This window comes from Prenolepis imparis, unplaced genomic scaffold, assembly GCF_030444845.1.
Source record: "Prenolepis imparis isolate NDT839.2.m4 unplaced genomic scaffold, iyPreImpa1.0 SCAF_109, whole genome shotgun sequence".
NCBI lineage: Eukaryota > Metazoa > Arthropoda > Insecta > Hymenoptera > Formicidae > Prenolepis > Prenolepis imparis.
The window spans coordinates 1-19,535 of record NW_028141267.1 but is presented as its reverse complement, the minus strand read 5'-3'; the positions used below and the strand labels follow the sequence as shown (position 1 = coordinate 19,535).

The 19,535-nt window shown below is 45.3% G+C and overlaps 2 protein-coding genes and 1 pseudogene across 2 annotated transcripts; 2 read left to right on the top strand and 1 right to left on the bottom strand.

Moving 5' to 3' along the window:
• Positions 1-10,034: 10,034 nt before the first annotated feature.
• On the bottom strand, positions 10,035-15,146 carry LOC145947631 (uncharacterized; annotated as a pseudogene).
• Positions 15,147-15,973: 827 nt separating this feature from the next.
• On the top strand, positions 15,974-17,053 carry LOC145947629 (uncharacterized). Its single transcript, XM_083057420.1, has one exon. It carries the CDS (start codon positions 15,974-15,976, stop codon positions 17,051-17,053), a length of 1,080 nt encoding a protein of 359 aa, XP_082913546.1.
• A 546-nt stretch (positions 17,054-17,599) lies between these two features.
• LOC145947635 (uncharacterized) lies at positions 17,600-19,102 on the top strand. The gene has a single exon (XM_083057425.1). The coding sequence runs from the start codon at positions 17,600-17,602 to the stop codon at positions 19,100-19,102; it is 1,503 nt and encodes a 500-aa protein (XP_082913551.1).
• Positions 19,103-19,535: the final 433 nt, after the last annotated feature.

Genomic DNA, 19,535 nt, shown 5'->3' with positions numbered 1-19,535 from the left:
GATTTTATAATCTTTTACAAAGCTATTGAACTCCCGGGAGGTAAACGCTGTTCCTCTGTCTGAAATTAATTTTATTGGACACGTTAGGTTTTGAAAAAGAATAGACAAATGTTTGACTACTTCTTTCGAGGTGTTACGTCCTGACCTGTGGGAAGGATAGGCCGCAAGGAGGTCGTAACAATGTTTTTCCCGAAGTCTGTGTGATTTCGGGTCGAACGGACTGTCTGGCCCTTTTGCAGGTCAACGACTGGATAGTCGCTTTTACCTGGCTTATCTCAGGGGTCCGTTCGTCGGTCCTTTTCGGTAAGGGAATTAAATCCCTTTTACGCGGGATAGGACCTTGTGCGATCTCGGGGGATATAGGAAGGAACACAGGGGTTTAAATAAAACTTTAAATTCGCGTAATGTAAATAATTATTATTTATTTAAAAAAAAATAAAATCTTAATAATATTCGGAGAATTAGACATTTGAATTTGTGGACATGTATAAACAATTATATATGAGTGTGTGTGTGTGTGTGTCGTGTTTCTACCGGAGGGCGCGTTTGACCGCTTGGCGGGCAGCGATTTCCACTGAGAATAGTGGTTATTTAAGTCGCGTTGGCGGATTTAATTATTTTTACGCGATGTGGATAAGTGTACTCACTACTTGATCTGCACAAGTGGCTGGTCTGCGATGACAGTTCAGTCGACTCTCCGAATGGCTGGGTTCTCTCGAATTGCCGAATGAGTAGGATGCTGGCTGGTTGCTAACTGGTTGAATTTGATGGTCACAGTGAGTGTGTATTACACGGTGCGCCAGTGCCAAGATGCAGCCGGAATTAATGAGAGCGTTCTTGGAAGATTCGCTGTTTTTATACTATTCTTTCTTATAGGGCAAAGGGCGTCTTCTTTTCTTGTGACTCATAGTCATACGTTCGGTGTTTTAATCCCTTTTGCGCAACGTATTGCTCTCTTGTATGAAGTGTTTTTTTCTAATTCTGATCTTTGGTCCGCTGATAGCGTGTGTCGATCGTGATATTTCAACATTACCTATGACTTATTGATCAAAGTGTAGGTTTCGTAATCTCATCGGTCGAGTTGTTTCACAATCACTGTCTTTCTCCGTTTAATTCTTATAACTAATTTCGGTCTTATAATTAATATGTTCGCGGAACGCGAATCTGCGTAAATCGGGGAAGAGAAAAGAATCGTGCAGTCCACAGGACGTAATACCCCCCGTCTTAGACAAATGTTGGGGATGTAACACAACATTTGCAAAAGAGAAATAAAAATTTTCGATTCTTTTCTTGCTCCGATTTGTGAATATCGGTAGAAAGAATCACATTTAACCCGTTGGTTAATTGTGCTTCCTTTAGTTAACATATATCTCTTTTTTTTTTTAAGAAAAAGGCGACCACCAAAACTCCTTCCTTATTCTTTCGTTCTTTTCTTACATTTTTTTTTTTTTTTTTTTTTTATTATTACTGGTAAGGACGCGTTTCGTGCGCGTGGAATCTTTTTCCCTTTATTTGTCCATATCGATAAGTAAGAGGTGTGAAATATTTTTGAAATGACACGCGGTTTACTGCCTGATCGTTGTCAGTGATTTATGGTTGTTTCCCTCTTTTTCCTTTTACCGTTCTTCTTTCCTTCTGGGAAACACAGTTTGGCCCCATCCGTCTTCCAGGTGTTCGTAGTTGACGTATAGAAATTCTTATATACATTCGATACATTCTTCTGCAGGTTTTATTAGTACGATTATTATTTCGCACTTAGTGCAGTTTGTTTGGTTGTCTGCTGAGTCCTTATGGACTAGATTGTGGGGTGGTAGTGTCATATATTCCTCCTTGGTTGGTATTTTATTATAACATTCTTGGCAGATTTTAGAGTAGTCTTCAGTATTTTGATAGATGTTCCCCCGTGCTTGTATGACACATCGGATTTCCATCAATTTTAAATAAGTTTCAGGGTGATCTTGTGGTCTCACGCCGTCGATGGGTCTTTGCTGTATTTCTTCTGTTATTTCAGGAGTCCATTGGAGTTGATGATATATTGGCATTGTTATACTGGAACTGGCGATCAGGTAGTTTTTCTATAGAATGGAAAATGATTCCACCTTTACGATTACGAAGAATATTAAACTAAAATATTGGTGTATACGTGTTGGTTATAGATATATATATATATATAGTAAATTCCTTTTCTCCTTTTACTACTGAAATTACATGATATTATTTTTAACATAATATAACTTATTTTAATCTAGAGATAAAACGACAATATTTTATGTATTTGAAACTATATAAAAAATTTTTTTGTATATATATATATAAAGAGAAGGTATTTAACGAAATATAACATATGAATAATATAGAGGTTATAAAGAAAATACAATAGTTTAACTTAAGATTACGAATGAATATATATATATATGTGTATATATATATATATGTTTTCATTTATACGGCGGTATGCCTTATGGTCTTAAATATATAATTGATAGTAAGAGTGGATTATATTATGTTGTAATTTTATAGGATGTATATATTTATTTATATGGATGGATTAACATTAGCATCGACTTGAGTGCTGATTTTTGCGAGTCCCATTTGAATCAGTGTGTCCCTGACGTTGTATATAGAATTGGGAAAGATGTTGTTTCTTGATTGAATTTCTAATTTTACGAAGGCCGCTCCATCCCGTGGGGGGTTAATTATGTTTATCCATCCTTTATTGCCTTCGAGCATTGTCTGACATATTTTTCGAGTTAGTATTGGCCATGTTTTGGTTTCTTCGACGGGTTCTGTGTGTGCTAATCCACAGAGAAGCGCTTGCCAAGTCAGTTCTTTGAATCTGTCCTCGAGTATGAATACGTCGCACATGCGTCGCTGTACGAGTCGTCCCCAATCTCCTAGGATGACTTTAATTGTTAGGGTGTCCTCGTTTATTGTCTTAATAAATCCTCGTTTCCAACTGTCGCCTTCTTTAATTGCGACGTCTAGGTTTATTTGCATGGCTTTCGGCCATAAATGGAGGTATGAGGATTTTCTGTCCATTCTGAATTTTAATTCTTCTTCTAAGTCCTGCAGGTCCTTTGCGCTGTTTTGGGTTGTATCCAAAAAAGATGCGGTGACTTTACTCTTATTACAGTTGCTTCTAGGCGGTTGCGTGTGAGGAGATCGGTTCTTAAATATTGAATATCCATTTTGTCTGTAGGAAAAATTTTTAGTTATATTAACGTTGATTTTTTTTTTTATAAAGCTGATAAGATGTAAGGTATTAGTGGTTCAATATTTGGTTTCCCTGAGTTCGAAGGAGTAAGTGTTATCTTCTCTTCTGGGGAGGAGGGGATAGACTGTTGTTGGAGTTGCATTATCTTCACCGTTATGGAGTTCAAGCGTTTCACTGTCTGGTGCGGTTGGTTTCGATTTCATTGGTCGTTTCATTTTTAGGTGCAATAATAGGTTGGTCAGGGAGTCCCATAGGGCCCCTATCAGGTATAAGGACCACCCATATACGGTGTGTAGGGCGTAGCCATGGACTATGGTATCTAATATTAATTTCACAACCCTAATGGCCATGTATATTCCTAACAGTCCCGCGCTGAAATTTCCAAAAATTAAAAATTTACTCCAGAATTTTTGCCAAACGGATATTGCTATTTTTTCTATGGTTCTTGCGTCTAATAAGTTGGAAATCGACCCTTCTTCTAGAGAGATTGTTCTGCCCATTATTCCTCTTGCCAAGGTGTTAAGAACTGCAGGTCGTTCAGCTGGGAACATTATATGGTCTCTTAGGTCCTTTAAGTCCGTTTCTGAGTATATGCCGCTAGTAGCCAATGATCCTGGGCTGATGTATTTCCATACCGGTTTGGTTAAAGGTTTCATGATAATGGGCGGTATGGTATCCACCGGTCTCGGCATAAATTTATACCAGGAATCTCCCAACTGATACATGGCGGGTGCTAACGTATTACACGTAGTTTGTGTACCTTGTCGTAATAATATGTAATTAATATGAGTTTGTGGTGTTAAATAATATGTTCGATTTTCACGGAGTACGGGTAGTTGATTGAAACAACAGTCTGTTTGGGCGAGTGTAACTTCGACAGATACGCATTTTACTATGTGTATTACTTCGCCGGCTTGTAGGGCCATATAACCGGGATCTTTCATCAAGTGATATGCGAAGATATCAGGAGATTGTGTGGCTATGGCTAAGGCGTTTTGTAACATGCGTTGCTCCAGGGTACATTGTTGAAGTAAAATATCATGATAAAGTTGGTTGATTTGTGTACGGATATGCTCCTCTACGTAGACGAACTTCGAATTCATGTACGTAAAGATATCAAGGTTTGAGATGCGTGATTGTTTTTTAAAGATGACGGTTCCGAGTACTGTTTCGAAAATCATTAGTTTAGGATGTTCTGTTCGTACGAGAGTATCCGCAAACTTCTTGCTTTCCTTTGCTGGTAAGAGCGAATATCGCTTCTTGTGTGGTGAGAGAATAAACCGTTTGATGTTGTTCGTTGTCGACTATTTTATGAGCGTACCTCTCATATAATATGCCGTAGTTATTGAACTTGCAAGGACCTACGGGTATAGTTTCCCAGTAGGTATCTCCTCCTTCAACGTCCACGCAATGTGTTGAACTGAATTCGCACGTGACGCCTGATCTAAGTTGTACTCTGTTGGTATTTATTCGTACGTCGGCGGTATAATCTTGTAATTGTTACAGTTCCTATTACGACAACTTCTGCCCATGTTCCGTAGGGGTCGGAGTACGCTCCTCCATAACATGAGCCGTCGTTGTCAACGTGATCGGCCAAGGTTATTGGACGTGCCGTTGTTGAATTTGATTTTATTCCCGTTATATATGTGATTCCCATTCGATAGTCTCCTTGATTATGCATTCGTTTACAGGTTTCGCGGTTTATTTCCTCTATGTATGAGTATTTCCCGTTAAGTACATCCAAGGTGTGAGAAAACATTCCGCACTTTTTGATTAGTCTATCAATTTCGATTTTACATTGTACGACTTGAACGGCTTCGAATTCATTGATCTGCAATAGTTGTACGTAAATTTGAGTTGAATTTATTTTCCTCTGAGGTATATCGCATTCTTCGGTATTTAGCAAGGATAACGTTGTAGATTAGCAGATGATGAACCGCAGTCGTATCCTATTATTCCAATAGTGTGAGGTAAATATTGTAATAGAATAATTAATAGTGCGGTTAATCTCCTGAGTCGAGGGTCCATCTGAAAGTTGGTTATTTATTATTAGATATTGGTTTGATGTGCGATATTCGTAAACGATTAGGATGTACTATGCGGCTGTTTCTCTTTATTTTGATCTTTACATTATTTTTGTTTAATATCTCTAAAATTTCATGAGGTCCGGTATACTGGTCTCCGAATTTACCTGGTTTCGGTCCTTTTAACAAGAATACCTGATCTCCGGGTTTAAAGGTCTGAGGGTTTAATTTTTTGTCGTAATATTTTTTTGATTTGATTTTTGCTGTTACTACGTTTTCGCGCGCATTACGTTGAATCGTGTGAAGTTGTGTGACAAGATTTATTAAATAGTCTTCATAATTTATCTTCAGGTGGGAGAAGTTCATTTGACGGAACTCGTGCTATTTTTCCGAAAACTAGTTCGTACGGAGTGTGTTTTGTGGCTTCGTGTACGCTAGTATTATAATTGAACATAGCTAATCCGATCCATCTGTCCCATTGTTTTTACTCGTTTGCATATTGTTTTAAATATTCTCCTAATGCGTGATGCGATCTTTCTAATGAGCCGTTGGATTGTGGATGAAAGGCCGTTGTACGAAATTTACGAATTCTAAATATTTTTGCAACCTTTTTCATTAGATCACTAAGAAAATTTCTTCCTTGATCCGTTAATATTGCCTTTGGCGCTCCGAATATGCAGATGAAACGATCTACGAAAGCTTCCGTGATAGTTTCGGAGGTTTGGTTTTGTAATGGTATACCCATACAGTATTTGGTCAGCTGATCTTGTAAGGTCAAGATGTATTCGTTGTTTCTTTCTGTCTTGGATAAAGGTCCGACAATATCCATGGCTACTTTGTCGAAAGAAGAGCCTGGTGTGTCTGTGATTATCATAGGCTGTTTTGTTTTGACGCGTACCAATTTTCTCAGTTGGCACTGCAAACATTGTTGTATGTATCTTTGAACATTTAGTTTTAAGTTTTCCCAATAGTAGTTGTGTTTTATTCTATTGTATGTCTTAGTGACGCCGCGATGTCCTCCTATCGGCGAACAGTGCATCTCACCAATTATAACGGATCGTAGATCTTTCGGTGGATATTTAATTTGTCCGTTGCAAATGATTATTTTGGTAGTGGAATTAATGAATCTTAATTGCAGTTGCGATATGATATTATTCCATGGAACGTTGTTGATAATTTCTGTTTTTGCAATGCTGAGTGTTTCTAAATTTAAATTTTCAGTCAAATTTCGTAAGTCGTGTATGACCGCGATAATTTGGTTGAGAGTCACTGTGGGGCCTTCTCGTTCCGTCTCACTGATGGGTAAGACTATGTGGTAGTGGGTTTTGTATTTTATTTTCGCTTTACCTAACTCCAGGGGTCCTATATTCGGGAGTTCGTTTCTTTCGAAGAGTTTTTCAGATCCTGAGTCTAAAGGTTTTCCGTAAATGTCGACAAAATACGCGACATTGTCTTTTCACAGAAATAATAGTTCGCGAGAATCTATAACGTTGCTTTTAATTATTTTATTCTCAATGATAGTAGGTTTTATTTTTATTTTTCTTGATTTTAAATTTTTATTGATAATTACTTCTTCGTCGTCATCGCTTTCTTCCTTTTCTTTTCCATCTGTTTCCTTGTTATCCTGATCTTTGTCTGGCGGATCGTTTCTTTCTTCTATCTTTTCAGTATTGTTTTTATTGTTATTTTCATTATTTTTCTTAATATTTCGTTTGGTCGTCTGACTTCTTGTTTGCATTCTGTTTTGTTTTGGAGGATCATGTATTAGCGCTTTTTCGATAGTTTGTGACGCAGGAGGTTCGTTTAGTTCTTCGGGGGTAAAAGGTATAGAATCAGCGTTATTATCAGGGGGATCTTCTTCGAATATCGGTTCTTCAATTTCTTCAGTATCCGACAGATATAGTTGAAAATCGTCGTCTTCTTCTTCTTCGTCATCGGTTTCTTCCAGCATTCTGGAAATGATTTCTGCATCTTCTGGATTATTTGGATTTAAAGTTTTTCGTTCTTTTATTATTTTGCAATCAATTTCTTCAAGGTCTACTGGGTTTCTTGATAATGCGTCCGCATTTACGTTAGTTTTTCCTGCCTTATAAACAACGTCGTAATCGTATTCTGCTAATTTTAATCTCCAGCGAAGTATTTTCATATTTGCGTCTTGCGCGTTTTTAAACCACATTAAAGGTTTATGATCTGTAACTAGGGTGAATTTTCTTCCATATAAGTATGGTCTGAAGTGTTTAACGCAATATATTATGGCTAGTGCTTCCTTTTCGTAAGTGTCGTATTTCGTTTCGTCGTCCGTGAGTGTTCTGGAAGCGTATGCGATAGGTCTGTCCTTGTTTATTTCCCTTTGTGAGAGTATTCCTCCTACGGCTAAACCTGACGCATCCGTAGTTAAAATAAATGGTCGAGAGAAGTCAGGGTATTGTAGTACTGGTTCTTCAAATAGTTTTTGTTTTAATATCTCAAAGGATTCTTCTTGAATTGATGTCCATTCGAAACGAGTGTCGTTTTTTAATAAATTTGTTAACGGTTTTGCTAGTTTAGAAATTTGGAATAAAGCGCCGGTAATATCCGGCAAGTCCCAAAAATTGCTTAATGTTCCTTAGGGTTTTCGGTCGGGGAAATTTATGTACTGCCTCTAATATTTTCGAATCTGGTTTCACTCCATCTCTGCCAATTACTTGTCCCAAATAAGTTACTTCGGTTTTTAAAAATTCACATTTATCAGGTTGTAGTTTTAAATTAGCTTCACGAAGTCGTTCTATTAATGCGTTATATTTTCGTTCGTGTTCTTCTAAGGAAGTAGCATAAATAACAATGTCGTCCATATAAACAAATAATTCTTCGCCCTGTAATCCTGTTAATACTAAATCCATTAGGCGCTGAAATGTTGCAGGAGCGTTTTTTAATCCAAAAGGCATTCGATCGAATTCGTAGTGACCGAAGGGAGTAGTGAATGCAGTTTTGTGATTGTCAGCAGGATCCATTTTTATCTGATGAAATCCAGATGCTAAATCGCATACAGAGAAATATTGCGCGCCCCCTAATTGATCTAATATATCTACGATGTTAGGTAATGGATATGCGTCTCCGATGGTCTTGTCGTTTAAAGCCCGAAAGTCGAGGACCATTCTCCAGCGCTTGTTTCCTTTGGAGTCCTCTTTCTTCGGCACGATCCATATGGGCGTATTGTATGGCGATTGTGAGGGTTTTACGATGCCTCCTTCTAACAGTTACTCTACCTGCTTGTTTATTTCTTCTTTATGTAGTTGCGGGAATCTTTATTGACGAGTGTTAATTGGTCCATCATCTGTGGTTGGTATTTGATGTTGGAGTACATGAGTTGCAGTTAGATATATTATACGATGAACCTTGCGCCTCGTCCGACAACGCCGGTTTCGACACCTTCTAAGGTGAAACTTCCCAAAATTTCGTTGCCTCGTTTTTCGGGAGAGCTTGCATCGTGGCCTTCGTTTATTGCCTTGTACAACACGTCGATTCATGGGAATGCTCAACTCTCGGCTATCGAGAAGTATCAGTAATTGGTGGCATCGTTATCCGGAGATGCACTTAACGTTGTAAAAAATTTGCCGCTTTCTCCTGAACATTACCCTATTGCTTACGACATGTTAATCGGTCGTTATCAGAATAAACGGAAGCTCGCTACTCATTACTGGCATTCTCTGGTGAATGCAAAACCATTGAAGGTGGACTCTGCTGATGCCTTGCGCAAACTGTTGGATATCTTTAATGAAAACGTTCGAGCATTGAATCTGTTCGAGAACGTTCTGCGCCTCGCGTAGAAAATAAGTCAGGTTTTTATGTATCAAAGTTTAATCAAATTAAATTGACTGGTTAACAAAAATTATACACGCACAATACTAATACACAAAATTAATCAAGTTTCAGAGTGAGTGATCAAAATCAAAGTACAATGGTAAGCGACGGTCGTCAACGAATTTGCGGTTTAATAATAAGCGGAGATGCGATATGCGGTTTGACTGCGATATACTGAGATAAGGCGCCAAAACTTTTGTCGGCGCTTCTTTTATCCTCTCGGTGCTGGAGCCCTTCACGTCACCATGCGCCAATTAATTTACAGCAAAATTTGAGTTGTTGAGGTGATGCAAGGGCGCCTAGCGCCATTGGCTGCCTCGCGATCCGCGCGGATTAGGCACGGGCCTGACATGCGCGAGGCAATCGATTGTTCTATCGATTGGCCCTTGGGAGTCACGTGAACAGTTTGCGCATGTCTTTCGCGACGTCGGTAGTTGTGACTCAGTGCGGTATCCGTTGCGTATTTGTTATTTGTTGTTGACATTTTAATTGCCTCAATAATTTATTACCTACGTATTCCTAGCTAGGTGAACTTTTTTCTTCTATTTATTTGACCGCGAAATATTATAACAGCTATAAAATTAAATATAATAACGGAATATTATAACAGATATAAAATTAAAGCGAATAGATTATTGCAATCTTGAACATCCCGCCCGCCTTGTTACGTCGTGACAAAATAAGACGCTAATAATTTCCGGTCGCGGGTCGCACCTTATTGGTCGTTGATGATAGCGGCGCGGCTGCGTGTTACGACACACGTGGTGATCGCGTGTCACGTTGAATCAGCTGAGTCGCGGTGTGTAACTCACGTGTCGGTAGTGAATATGGGTTACAGTGGCCGTGTACAACAATTAGTGCCGAATGCAATGCGTTCCGATGTGTTCTGTAGTGATGTGGATGTAAAGTGTGAGTGAGATAGTGAGTGAGGTGTGTCGAGTGTGTGATGTGCGGTGTCATGTGTCGGTGGTCGCGATTTCTGCTTCAACGCAGGGAAGCAGCACGATTTTTACGAGTGGGCGCACGAGCTCGGAGGTAGAGGTCCGGACGGTGACCACGCGCAGAATGCCGTCGTCTCCGGGATGCAGCTTCGTTATTCGGGCGAGAGGCCATCGACTCGGAGGAGTGACCTCGGAGCGTATGAGGCAGAGATCGCCGACACGGGGTGCGACCTCGTCCTTGAGCCACTTGGGTCGTGTGGTTAGTCCGTGGATGTATTCACTGGACCATCGATTCCAAAAGTGTTCTCTCATCAACTGCAAATGACGCCATCGTGATAATGTGCTTTCACGTTGGCCGGTCATCGATGGCTCGGGCACAGCGAGAAGTGGCGCCCCGATGAGGAAGTGACCGGGTGTCAGTGCCGAGACGTCGTCAGGGTCGTCTGAGAGCGCCTGCAACGGACGAGAGTTAAGACAGGCCTCGATTTGGGTGAGGAGCGTGCTCAACTCCTCGAATGTGAGGGTGGTCTCCCCGATCACCCGACGGAGGTGAAACTTGGTCGACTTCACGGCAGCCTCCCACAGACCACCGAAGTGCGGTGCCGCTGGCGGGTTGAAATGCCAACGGATTCCTTGAGCAGTGGCAGCGAGGGCGATACCGCGACCTTCGGCTGACGATGCGTTGAAGAGCTCGCGCAACGTGCGGTCTGTCCCGATGAACGTTGTGCCGCAGTCACTATACAGGTCGGTGCACAGTCCTCGGCGGGAGACGAAACGACGGAGGGCGGCGATGAAGGCCTCAGAAGAGTAATCTGAAACAACTTCAAGATGAATGGCCTTCGACCAAAAACAGATGAAGACAGCTACGTATCCCTTGTGAGCGCGGTGTCCACGGCCCTTGCTGGTCCGGATGAGGATCGGTCCCGCGTAATCCAGACCGGTGCTGAGGAATGGCCGAGTTGGTGTCACCCTGTCGCGAGGGAGGTTGCCCATTGGAGGTTGTGGTGCGGTTGCTCTCCATCGAGTGCAGGTCACACAGCGGTGCAGCTGCTGCTTGACGACGGTCCTCCCACGTGGCACCCAGAAACGAAGCCGGAGCAGGCCGAGCGTCAGCTGTACACCTCCGTGCAGAGTCCGACGGTGGCAGGATTCAATTAAGAGTCGAGTCAACCAGGAGGTCGGCGGGATTATCATCGGGTGCTTCTCATCATGCGGCAGCAGTGCGTGTTTGAGACGTCCTCCTACCCGCAGTACACCTTGATCGTCGAGGAGTGGACTCAACCTTGCCAGTGAACTACGTGGTGGACAGGTGCGTCCAGCCTTGACAGCAACTATCTCGTCTGGGAAATGAAGAGGTTGCACCACTCGAAGCCAACGAAACAGTGCGGCATCCAACTCGTCCGGGTGCAGCGGCAGGCGGGTGACACGATGCTTCGCAATGTTGATCCAGCGACAACACCAGGCTGTGACTCGCAGCAGACGATGCAGCGTTGGGAACCGGAGGAGAAGTTCTGGTTCGACGGCGATGTGTCCCTTGGTCGCTAAGCTGGTGGCTCTTCGTTCAGGAAGATCATCCTCTGGAGCCTCCATTTCTGAGCTGGGCCAAGCAGCCTCTCCCTTGATTAGCCAGGTAGGTCCCGTCCACCACAACGAGTGGTTGAGCAGTTCGCTAGGAGTAATGCCTCGTGATGCACAGTCCGCAGGGTTGTCCTTCCCGGTCACGTGTCTCCACTGAGCGTCTGGGAGTTGCGTCTGGATGTGAGCCACCCTGTTGGCGACGAAGGTCTTCCAGCGTGTGGCGTGTCCGTGGATCCAATGGAGCGTGACCTTCGAATCGGACCATAGATGTACTGGTGTAGCTGCAAGATCGAGAGTGTTGCGAACATGTAGTGTGAGGCTGGTAAGTAAAGCGGCGGCGCAGAGTTCAAGGCGAGGCAACGACACTTGCTTGACCGGTGCGACCTTGCACTTCGCCATCAACAGCTTGACTGACGCTTCGTTCTTTTCAGTGCTGCGGAGGTAGACAACAGCGGCGTATCCTCGCTCTGATGCGTCGGCGAAGCCGTGAAGCTGCAGATTTGAGAGGTCGATTCCAGTGCCGAGCCAACGGGTCACACGTATGTGGTCGAGAAGAGGAAGCTGGCTCAATAATTGTTGCCAGCGTTGAGCGTCCTTGTCAGGTAGTGGAGTGTCCCAAGCCAGTTGCTGAAGCCACGTCGTCTGGATCAGGATTTTTGCTGGGATCACGACAGGCGCGAGCCAGCCCATCGGATCGAAGAGCCATGCAGTATCGGCGAGGACCCGTCTTTTTGTGAAGTCGCTGATTGTGCGCGGATGTATAACGACTGAGAACCAGTCGTCTTGAGGATGCCACCGAAGACCCAGAGTGGAGTGGCCCTCAACTTCCCATGAATGCGATGAGCGTGGGAGTCGATGGTCTTGCGGGATTCCCTTGAGGACTTCTTCGTTCGAGGCCCACTTTCTCAACGGAAATCCGCCCGCCATGCAGAGGTTGCGCAACTCCGTCTGGAGGTTGACTGCGTCCGCTAGGTTGTCCGCACCAGTGACCACGTCGTCGACGTAACAATCACGACGTAGTGCTCTGACACCGTGAGGAAAACGTGCCTCTTCGTCTGTTGCGAGTTGTCGTAACGTTCTGATGGCGAGGAACGGTGCACACGCCAGTCCGTACGTCACCGTCTTCAGCTCGTATTCGTGGATGTCGTCAGCGTCGTTGTGGCGCCACAATATTGTCTGGAAGCGACAGTCCTCGGGATGAACAAGAATTTGGCGGTACATTTTCTCGATGTCTGTGACGAAGGCGTACCGGTGCCACCGCCATCGAAGTAACACGTCGGCGAGTGCTGGTAGGAGATTTGCACCAGTGAGAAGATGGGAATTCAGGGATTCGCCGGACCGTATGCGTTGAGACCCGTTGAACACGACCCTGAGCTTCATGGTGGTGCTCGATTCCTTGAGGACCCCGTGGTGCGGTAAGTAGCACTTGAGACTGGAAGTGGTTGTCGGCGTGCTGACTATCTCCATGTGTTGCAGGTCCTCATACTCCCGCATGAATCCTCGGTAGAGGTCACCAAAGCAACGATCTTGGCGGCCCTTCCGCTCCATCGCTCTCAGGAGGCGTTCCGATGGCAGACGAGTTTCCTTGAGCGTCGTTGGCGGTGATGAAAATGGCAGTCTCACCATGTATCTTCCTGCGGCCGTGCGTTTGCAAGTACGCACGAAGAGCTCCTCGCACCTGTCCTCGTCGGGGGTAAGCGGGGCGATTGATGTCGGCTCTCTCTCCTGCTCCCAGAATCGTCGAACCAGGTCGGCTAGGTCGTGGTCGGCGGTGCACTGGAACGTGCGACGGGGACCGTCGGTTGCTGCTGCATTGGAGCCCCCGGACAGGATCCATCCAAGGATGGTTCGCTGGGCGATTGGCATCTCCGGTCCGCCCTTGCGCACTCCTTCCTCGATGATGAGGGAGCAGACTTCTACTCCCAGGAGTAGCTCCGCTGGGTCGTCGTCCAGAAAGCGCGGGTCGGCCAGCTGGAGGCCTTGAATGTGAGGCCAGCAGTGTCTATCCCTTGAGGCGGGACCTTGTTCGATGGAGAGGCGCGGCAGCACGTACGCCACCACGGAGAACTCGGCGGTGGTCACATTCGAGCTGATGTTCAGTGTGACCTTGCCGCGAGTAGACCCTGGACGAGCTCCTCCGATGCCAAAGATAGACAGCTCCGAATAGGATCGAGGCAGACGCAGTCGTTGAGCCAGCGTCTCCGATATGATGGACAATTCGGAGCCTTGGTCGATCAGTGCTCGCACGGCGTGAGGCGATCCATGTCGGTCGGCGATATTCACGCGTGCAGTTGCCAGGAGGATGACTTTTCGATCGTCACTCTGATGCCTAGTGGCCAGTGTAGTGGCTAGTGCGTTGGCAGATGTGGTTGCCGCAGCCGGTGAAGGTGCAGGTTGTGCGCCGTGCAGCATGGTGTGGTGACGTGCGTTGCAAGACAGACAGTTCTTCTTCGACTGGCATCGTGAGAGAAAGTGATTTCCCAGGCAATTAAAGCATAGTTTGTTTGTTTCAACAAACGTTCTCCGTTCGACAGCGGTCTTGGCCTTGAAGTCGCGGCACGTCATCAGTGCGTGTTTCTCGTGGCACAGTGCGCATTGTGGTGAAGTTGATCCTTGCTTCGCGACGTGTGATTTGGCGGCCCGCGAACCGTCTCCTGAGTTCTTGTGGACACCCTTTGGTCGTGCGGCGTTGAGGGTCAGAATCCGTCGGCTAATGAAGTCGAGAAGTATCTCGTGTTGTGGCGGTTCGGCGGACCCTGAAGTGGACGACTCCCACTCCAGGCGAGTGGTTGAGTCAAATAATTCAGCGACCAGGTGATTAAAGAGGTCCATCCCGTGAGTGTTGATTGGACGACCGATGCTCTCCTGTGCGTTGACGGCGGTGGTGACGGCATTGTGAATGCGGCTCAGCTCATCAGCGGTATCTCCCTTCATCTTTGGCACGGCCATGAACGTGGCAAAGTTGGAGCGGATAATTTCCCTCTTGTTGTCGTAGTGTTTGCATAGCATTGCCCAAGCACGATCATAATTATCACCGGTGACAGGCAATGATCGAATTAATTTTTCAGCCTGACCTGTCACACTTGAGCGGAGGTGGTGAAAACGCTCGATGTTTGAAATCGACGCGTTGTCCCCGACGACGGAGAGGAAGAGATCTCGGAAGGATGGCCAATCAGCATAGGTGCCCGAGAACGGCGGCACCTTGATGCGCGGCAGCGAGGACTTCGATGCGACATCGTGAGTTGGACGCACGAGCGGCTCCCGGAATAGTTCGGCGTAGCCATCCAGCAGGCTCCGCTGCGCCACGTAGAGGTTCTCTGTATCTTCATGCAGCTCATAATCGCTTTCAATAAATTTGTCTTTCAGGGCCGCGCGAATGAGGTCATGTTGAGCCTCAAATTTCGTCCACAACTGATCGACGATTCTGGTGCGTGTGGTGACGGCACTGGCGGTGATGTTGGCGTTGTCCAGTTTCCTGAGGTAATCCACCGAGCGTGAGATGCGGACTTGGATCTCGCGTTGAGAGTCAATCAGCGTGGCCACATCCATCATTGATGCTCGCACTCGACTTTGGCGGACACTCACTTCACTCGAAAAGTCACGCTCACGAACTTGCGGGTGCCGGCGCGACGACGCGATCCGGCTCGAAGGACCAAAAATATGTTCGAGAACGCGCCTCGCGTAGAAAATAAGTCAGGTTTTTATGTATCAAAGTTTAATCAAATTAAATTGACTGGTTAACAAAAATTATACACGCACAATACTAATACACAAAATTAATCAAGTTTCAGAGTGAGTGATCAAAATCAAAGTACAATGGTAAGCGGTGGTCGTCAACGAATTTGCGGTTTAATAATAAGCGGAGATGCGATATGCGGTTTGACTGCGATATACTGAGATAAGGCGCCAAAACTTTTGTCGGCGCTTCTTCTATCCTCTCGGTGCTGGAGCTCTTCACGTCACCATGCGCCAATTAATTTACAGCAAAATTTGAGTTGTTGAGGTGATGCAAGGGCGCCTAGCGCCATTGGCTGCCTCGCGATCCGCGCGGATTAGGCACGGGCCTGACATGCGCGAGGCAATCGATTGTTCTATCGATTGGCCCTTGGGAGTCACGTGAACAGTTTGCGCATGTCTTTCGCGACGTCGATAGTTGTGACTCAGTGCGGTATCCGTTGCGTATTTGTTATTTGTTGTTGACATTTTAATTGCCTCAATAATTTATTACCTACGTATTCCTAGCTAGGTGAACTTTTTTCTTCTATTTATTTGACCGCGAAATATTATAACAGCTATAAAATTAAATATAATAACGGAATATTATAACAGATATAAAATTAAAGCGAATAGATTATTGCAATCTTGAACAGAATCTAATGCAGTTTCCCACCGAGTCCTGGGACTTTATCCTCTTAAATGTTCTATTGGATAAACTCACACCTTCTTTGCGCGAGAAGTTTGAATCGGAACATAGGAAGGAAGAAATTCCGCGATGCAAACAGCTTGTCGATTTTCTTTTGGAATATATTCAGGTATTCGCATCGATGCCGGTTGGTGAGAGCGTTACTAATCGAGCCGCGAACAAAAATGTAAAGGGCGCGGATTCGAAGTCTTCTTCCGCCGTCTCTTCGTTTGTAACGAATGCGGTGTCGTGTCTCATGTGCAAGGATTCGCATGTCATTGCCAAATACCCTGGCTTCCTAAAGCTTTCTGCAGACAAACGCCACTACAAGGTGAAGGAATTGAGGCTGTGTCTTAATTGTCTCCGTGCAGGTCATCGTCTGGCGGATTGCCCTTCTCACTGGACTTGCCGAAAATGTAATGCTAAGCATCATACTCTTTTGCATTTCGATCGGAACCTTTCGACTTCGCAGGCAGTCGCTTCAGCCGCTTCAGAGGCAAATAGCGCAGTATCGACGGGCTCGAATGCCTCGAGTTCCTCGGTTGCACTCACTAGTATTGCGCACTCTACTCCGATAGTACTCTTGTCTACCGTTAGAGCCGAGATTCTGGATGTGCATCATAATCCGCTGCCGGTTCGCGTTCTCTTGGACTGCGCCAGTCAGTCCAATTTTATCACCGAAAGTTGTCTGCAGAGGGGAGGTTTTCCTCGCACGCATAAGCGGGGGGTGGCGTTAAATGATGCAAGGGCGGCGACTACTAGAGGCAGTACTTCTTTCGTGCTTCGCGTTAGCAATCGAGAAGACGTTCGTATACCAATCACGACAACGATTCTTTCGTGCATCTCGTCTCAGCTACCTAATTGCGGCTTTGAAGCTAAACCTTGGAGCCACCTTAAAGGCTTAACTCTTGCCGATCCAGGATATCACGTATCCGGTTCAATCGACATCCTAATAGGAGCCGAGAATTTCGTTTCATTGTTGCGTGAAGGTCATCGCAAGGGGGGGAGGAGGGAGAGCCAGACGCCTTTAATACCGTCTTTGGATAGGTCTTGACAGGTGCAGTGTTCCCCTCAACTCCGCGACCGGTACATTCATTTGTCACCGTTCTTGAGTCGATCGACGCCACGCTAAACAAATTCTGGCAAGTGGAGGATGTTCCGAATCGAGCGGCGTCTGGAGAGGATGAACATTGCGAGCAGTTGTTTTCGCAGACTACTCAGAGGGATACTTCAGGTCGATTTGTAGTTTCGTACCCCTTTGCGGGAGAAACACCGTGCTTTAGTGATTCGCGAATGATAGCTATTAGGAGACTCCGTTCGTTGGAGCGTAGATTTCGGTCAGACGACGAATTCAGATCAAATTATCACCAATTCATGCGTGATTATCTCAATTCTGGTCACATGGAACTTGTTAATCAGCCTTTTCCGGTAGACGGCCGGGTTCATTACCTACCGCACCATGGAGTTATAAAATTAGATAGCGCTACCACAAAATTACGCGTGGTTTTTGATGCTTCGTCGAAATGTTTCAATGGCCTGTCGTTAAACGAAACGCTTCTCAGTGGCCCGAAGTTACAGCAGGATATCATGGCAATTTCGCATGGGAAGCGTAGCTCTGATCGCCGATGTCAAACAGATATTTCGTCAAATTTGGATCGATCCGACTCAGCGCGACTACCAAAGAATAGTTTGGAGGTTCTCGGAATCTGATTCGATAGCAGACTATCGGTTAAAAACAGTCACGTTCGGTATCGCGCCCTCACCGTATCTCGCGATTAGATGTTTGCTGCAGTTGGCAAAGGAAGGCAAGGATACTTATCCTCTGGCTGCTGCTGCGTTACAGTCATCTCTTTACGTAGACGATCTTGTTATTAGTGTCCATTCGATAGAGGAGGCGCGAGAACTGCGCCAACAATTACAGTCGCTGCTTTGGAGTGCGGGTATTGATTTGAGAAAATGGGCCAGCAGTCATCCTGCGGCACTTGACGGTCTCGATCCAGAGCAGTGCTTGAATTCAATGTTGTCTTTCGATTCAGCAGACGGTCAGTTTCTCAAGATTTTAGGCCTTCGATGGTACTCTAACTCGGATAGTTTCGGATTTCAGGTTAATCCGTTGAATCGCAGCTGTACGAAACGCTCGATTCTTTCCGAATTGGCTCGTATTTTTGATCCTCTCGGTTTTTTGACGCCGCTTACATTTGCAGCGAAGCGATTGATTCAGAGATTGTGGACTCTCGGCTTGGATTGGGACGATGAACCCCCGCTAGAGATTCGCGATCGATGGGAAACATACAGAGCCGAGTTGACCGCCTTAACAGCATTGAGAATCCCTCGATTCATTGCGATGAATTGTGTGATTCGCAGGGAGCTTCATGGATTCTGCGATGCTAGTGAACGGGGATACGGAGCGGTGGTGTATTTGCGGATTGTTGCAGCGGACGACGTACACGTTCGTCTTCTTGCTGGAAGGTCGAGGGTGGCCCCTCTCAAGGCTATCACATTGCCTCGACTAGAATTGTGTGCTGCGCTTTTGTTGTCTGAATTGCTTATGTATGTGAAACAGGTTCTCCCTGAACGGGTTGAATTGGACGCGATATATGCCTGGTCGGATTCGATGGTCGCCTTACATTGGATTCGTTCTGCTCCTCATAGATGGAAAACATTTGTGCGAAATCGTGTTGCGCAGATCCAGGAGAACATATCGATCTCAGCATGGGGTCACGTCAGCACGGATTCAAATCCTGCAGACCCGTGCTCACGAGGATTGACTCCTCAACAATTAATAAATTGTGATCTTTGGTGGAATGGTCCCACTTGGTTACTTGAATTCAAGTCTCGAATCGAACCGCAGTATAATTCGGAGAACCATATTGCGGAAGAGCTTAAGAGCTCGACTTTCGTTCTAGTAGATAAGTCCTCGATATTTGATTCGCTTGTCGAGAGAATTTCGTCGTTGGACAAAATTTGTCGTGTCGTAGCTTATTGTCTAAGATTTCGTGACAAGGCACGTGGAGTCCTCTCATCGATTTATGGCCTGCTTCGGAATTCGATCGTATCCGGTCTTCCCTTATGCAATCCAACCTTCATGCATAGAGTGCAATAATTAGCGGCAAGCAGGCAAGCTAGCAGGCAATCAGCAGTTAGAAGATAGAGATAGTGAGAGCCATCCAAGTAGAAGATAGAGAGAGAGAGTGTATTATAGTGCGGAGCGTGTTGAAGTCCGTCCGCTCTCTTCACGGCGCCGTGGGCAAGTGCCTTTCTCGCTGGAAAGGATAAGCCATGAGGCAGTAATTTCGTCCTGCGTGACAATTTTGATATCGCCGGCGGCAACCGATGGCAGCACCGATACGGTGAGTCGCAATATCGAACGATTTGCCAAATCGTCTCCCGCCGATTATATCGACTACAACACTATTTGAAACATTTACAAACAATAAGCGAGTTATACAACTAATTACAATAAAGTATAATCTTGCAACTACTATCTACAATTATATACAAGTGTGTGCGAGTACTCTGCGTTGATACCACTGCTT

Coding starts and splice junctions, on each gene's coding strand:
- LOC145947629 (XM_083057420.1), top strand. CDS start 15,974: ATGCAGTTTCCCACCGAGTCCTGGGACTTTATCCTCTTAAATGTTCTA.
- LOC145947635 (XM_083057425.1), top strand. CDS start 17,600: ATGGGAAGCGTAGCTCTGATCGCCGATGTCAAACAGATATTTCGTCAA.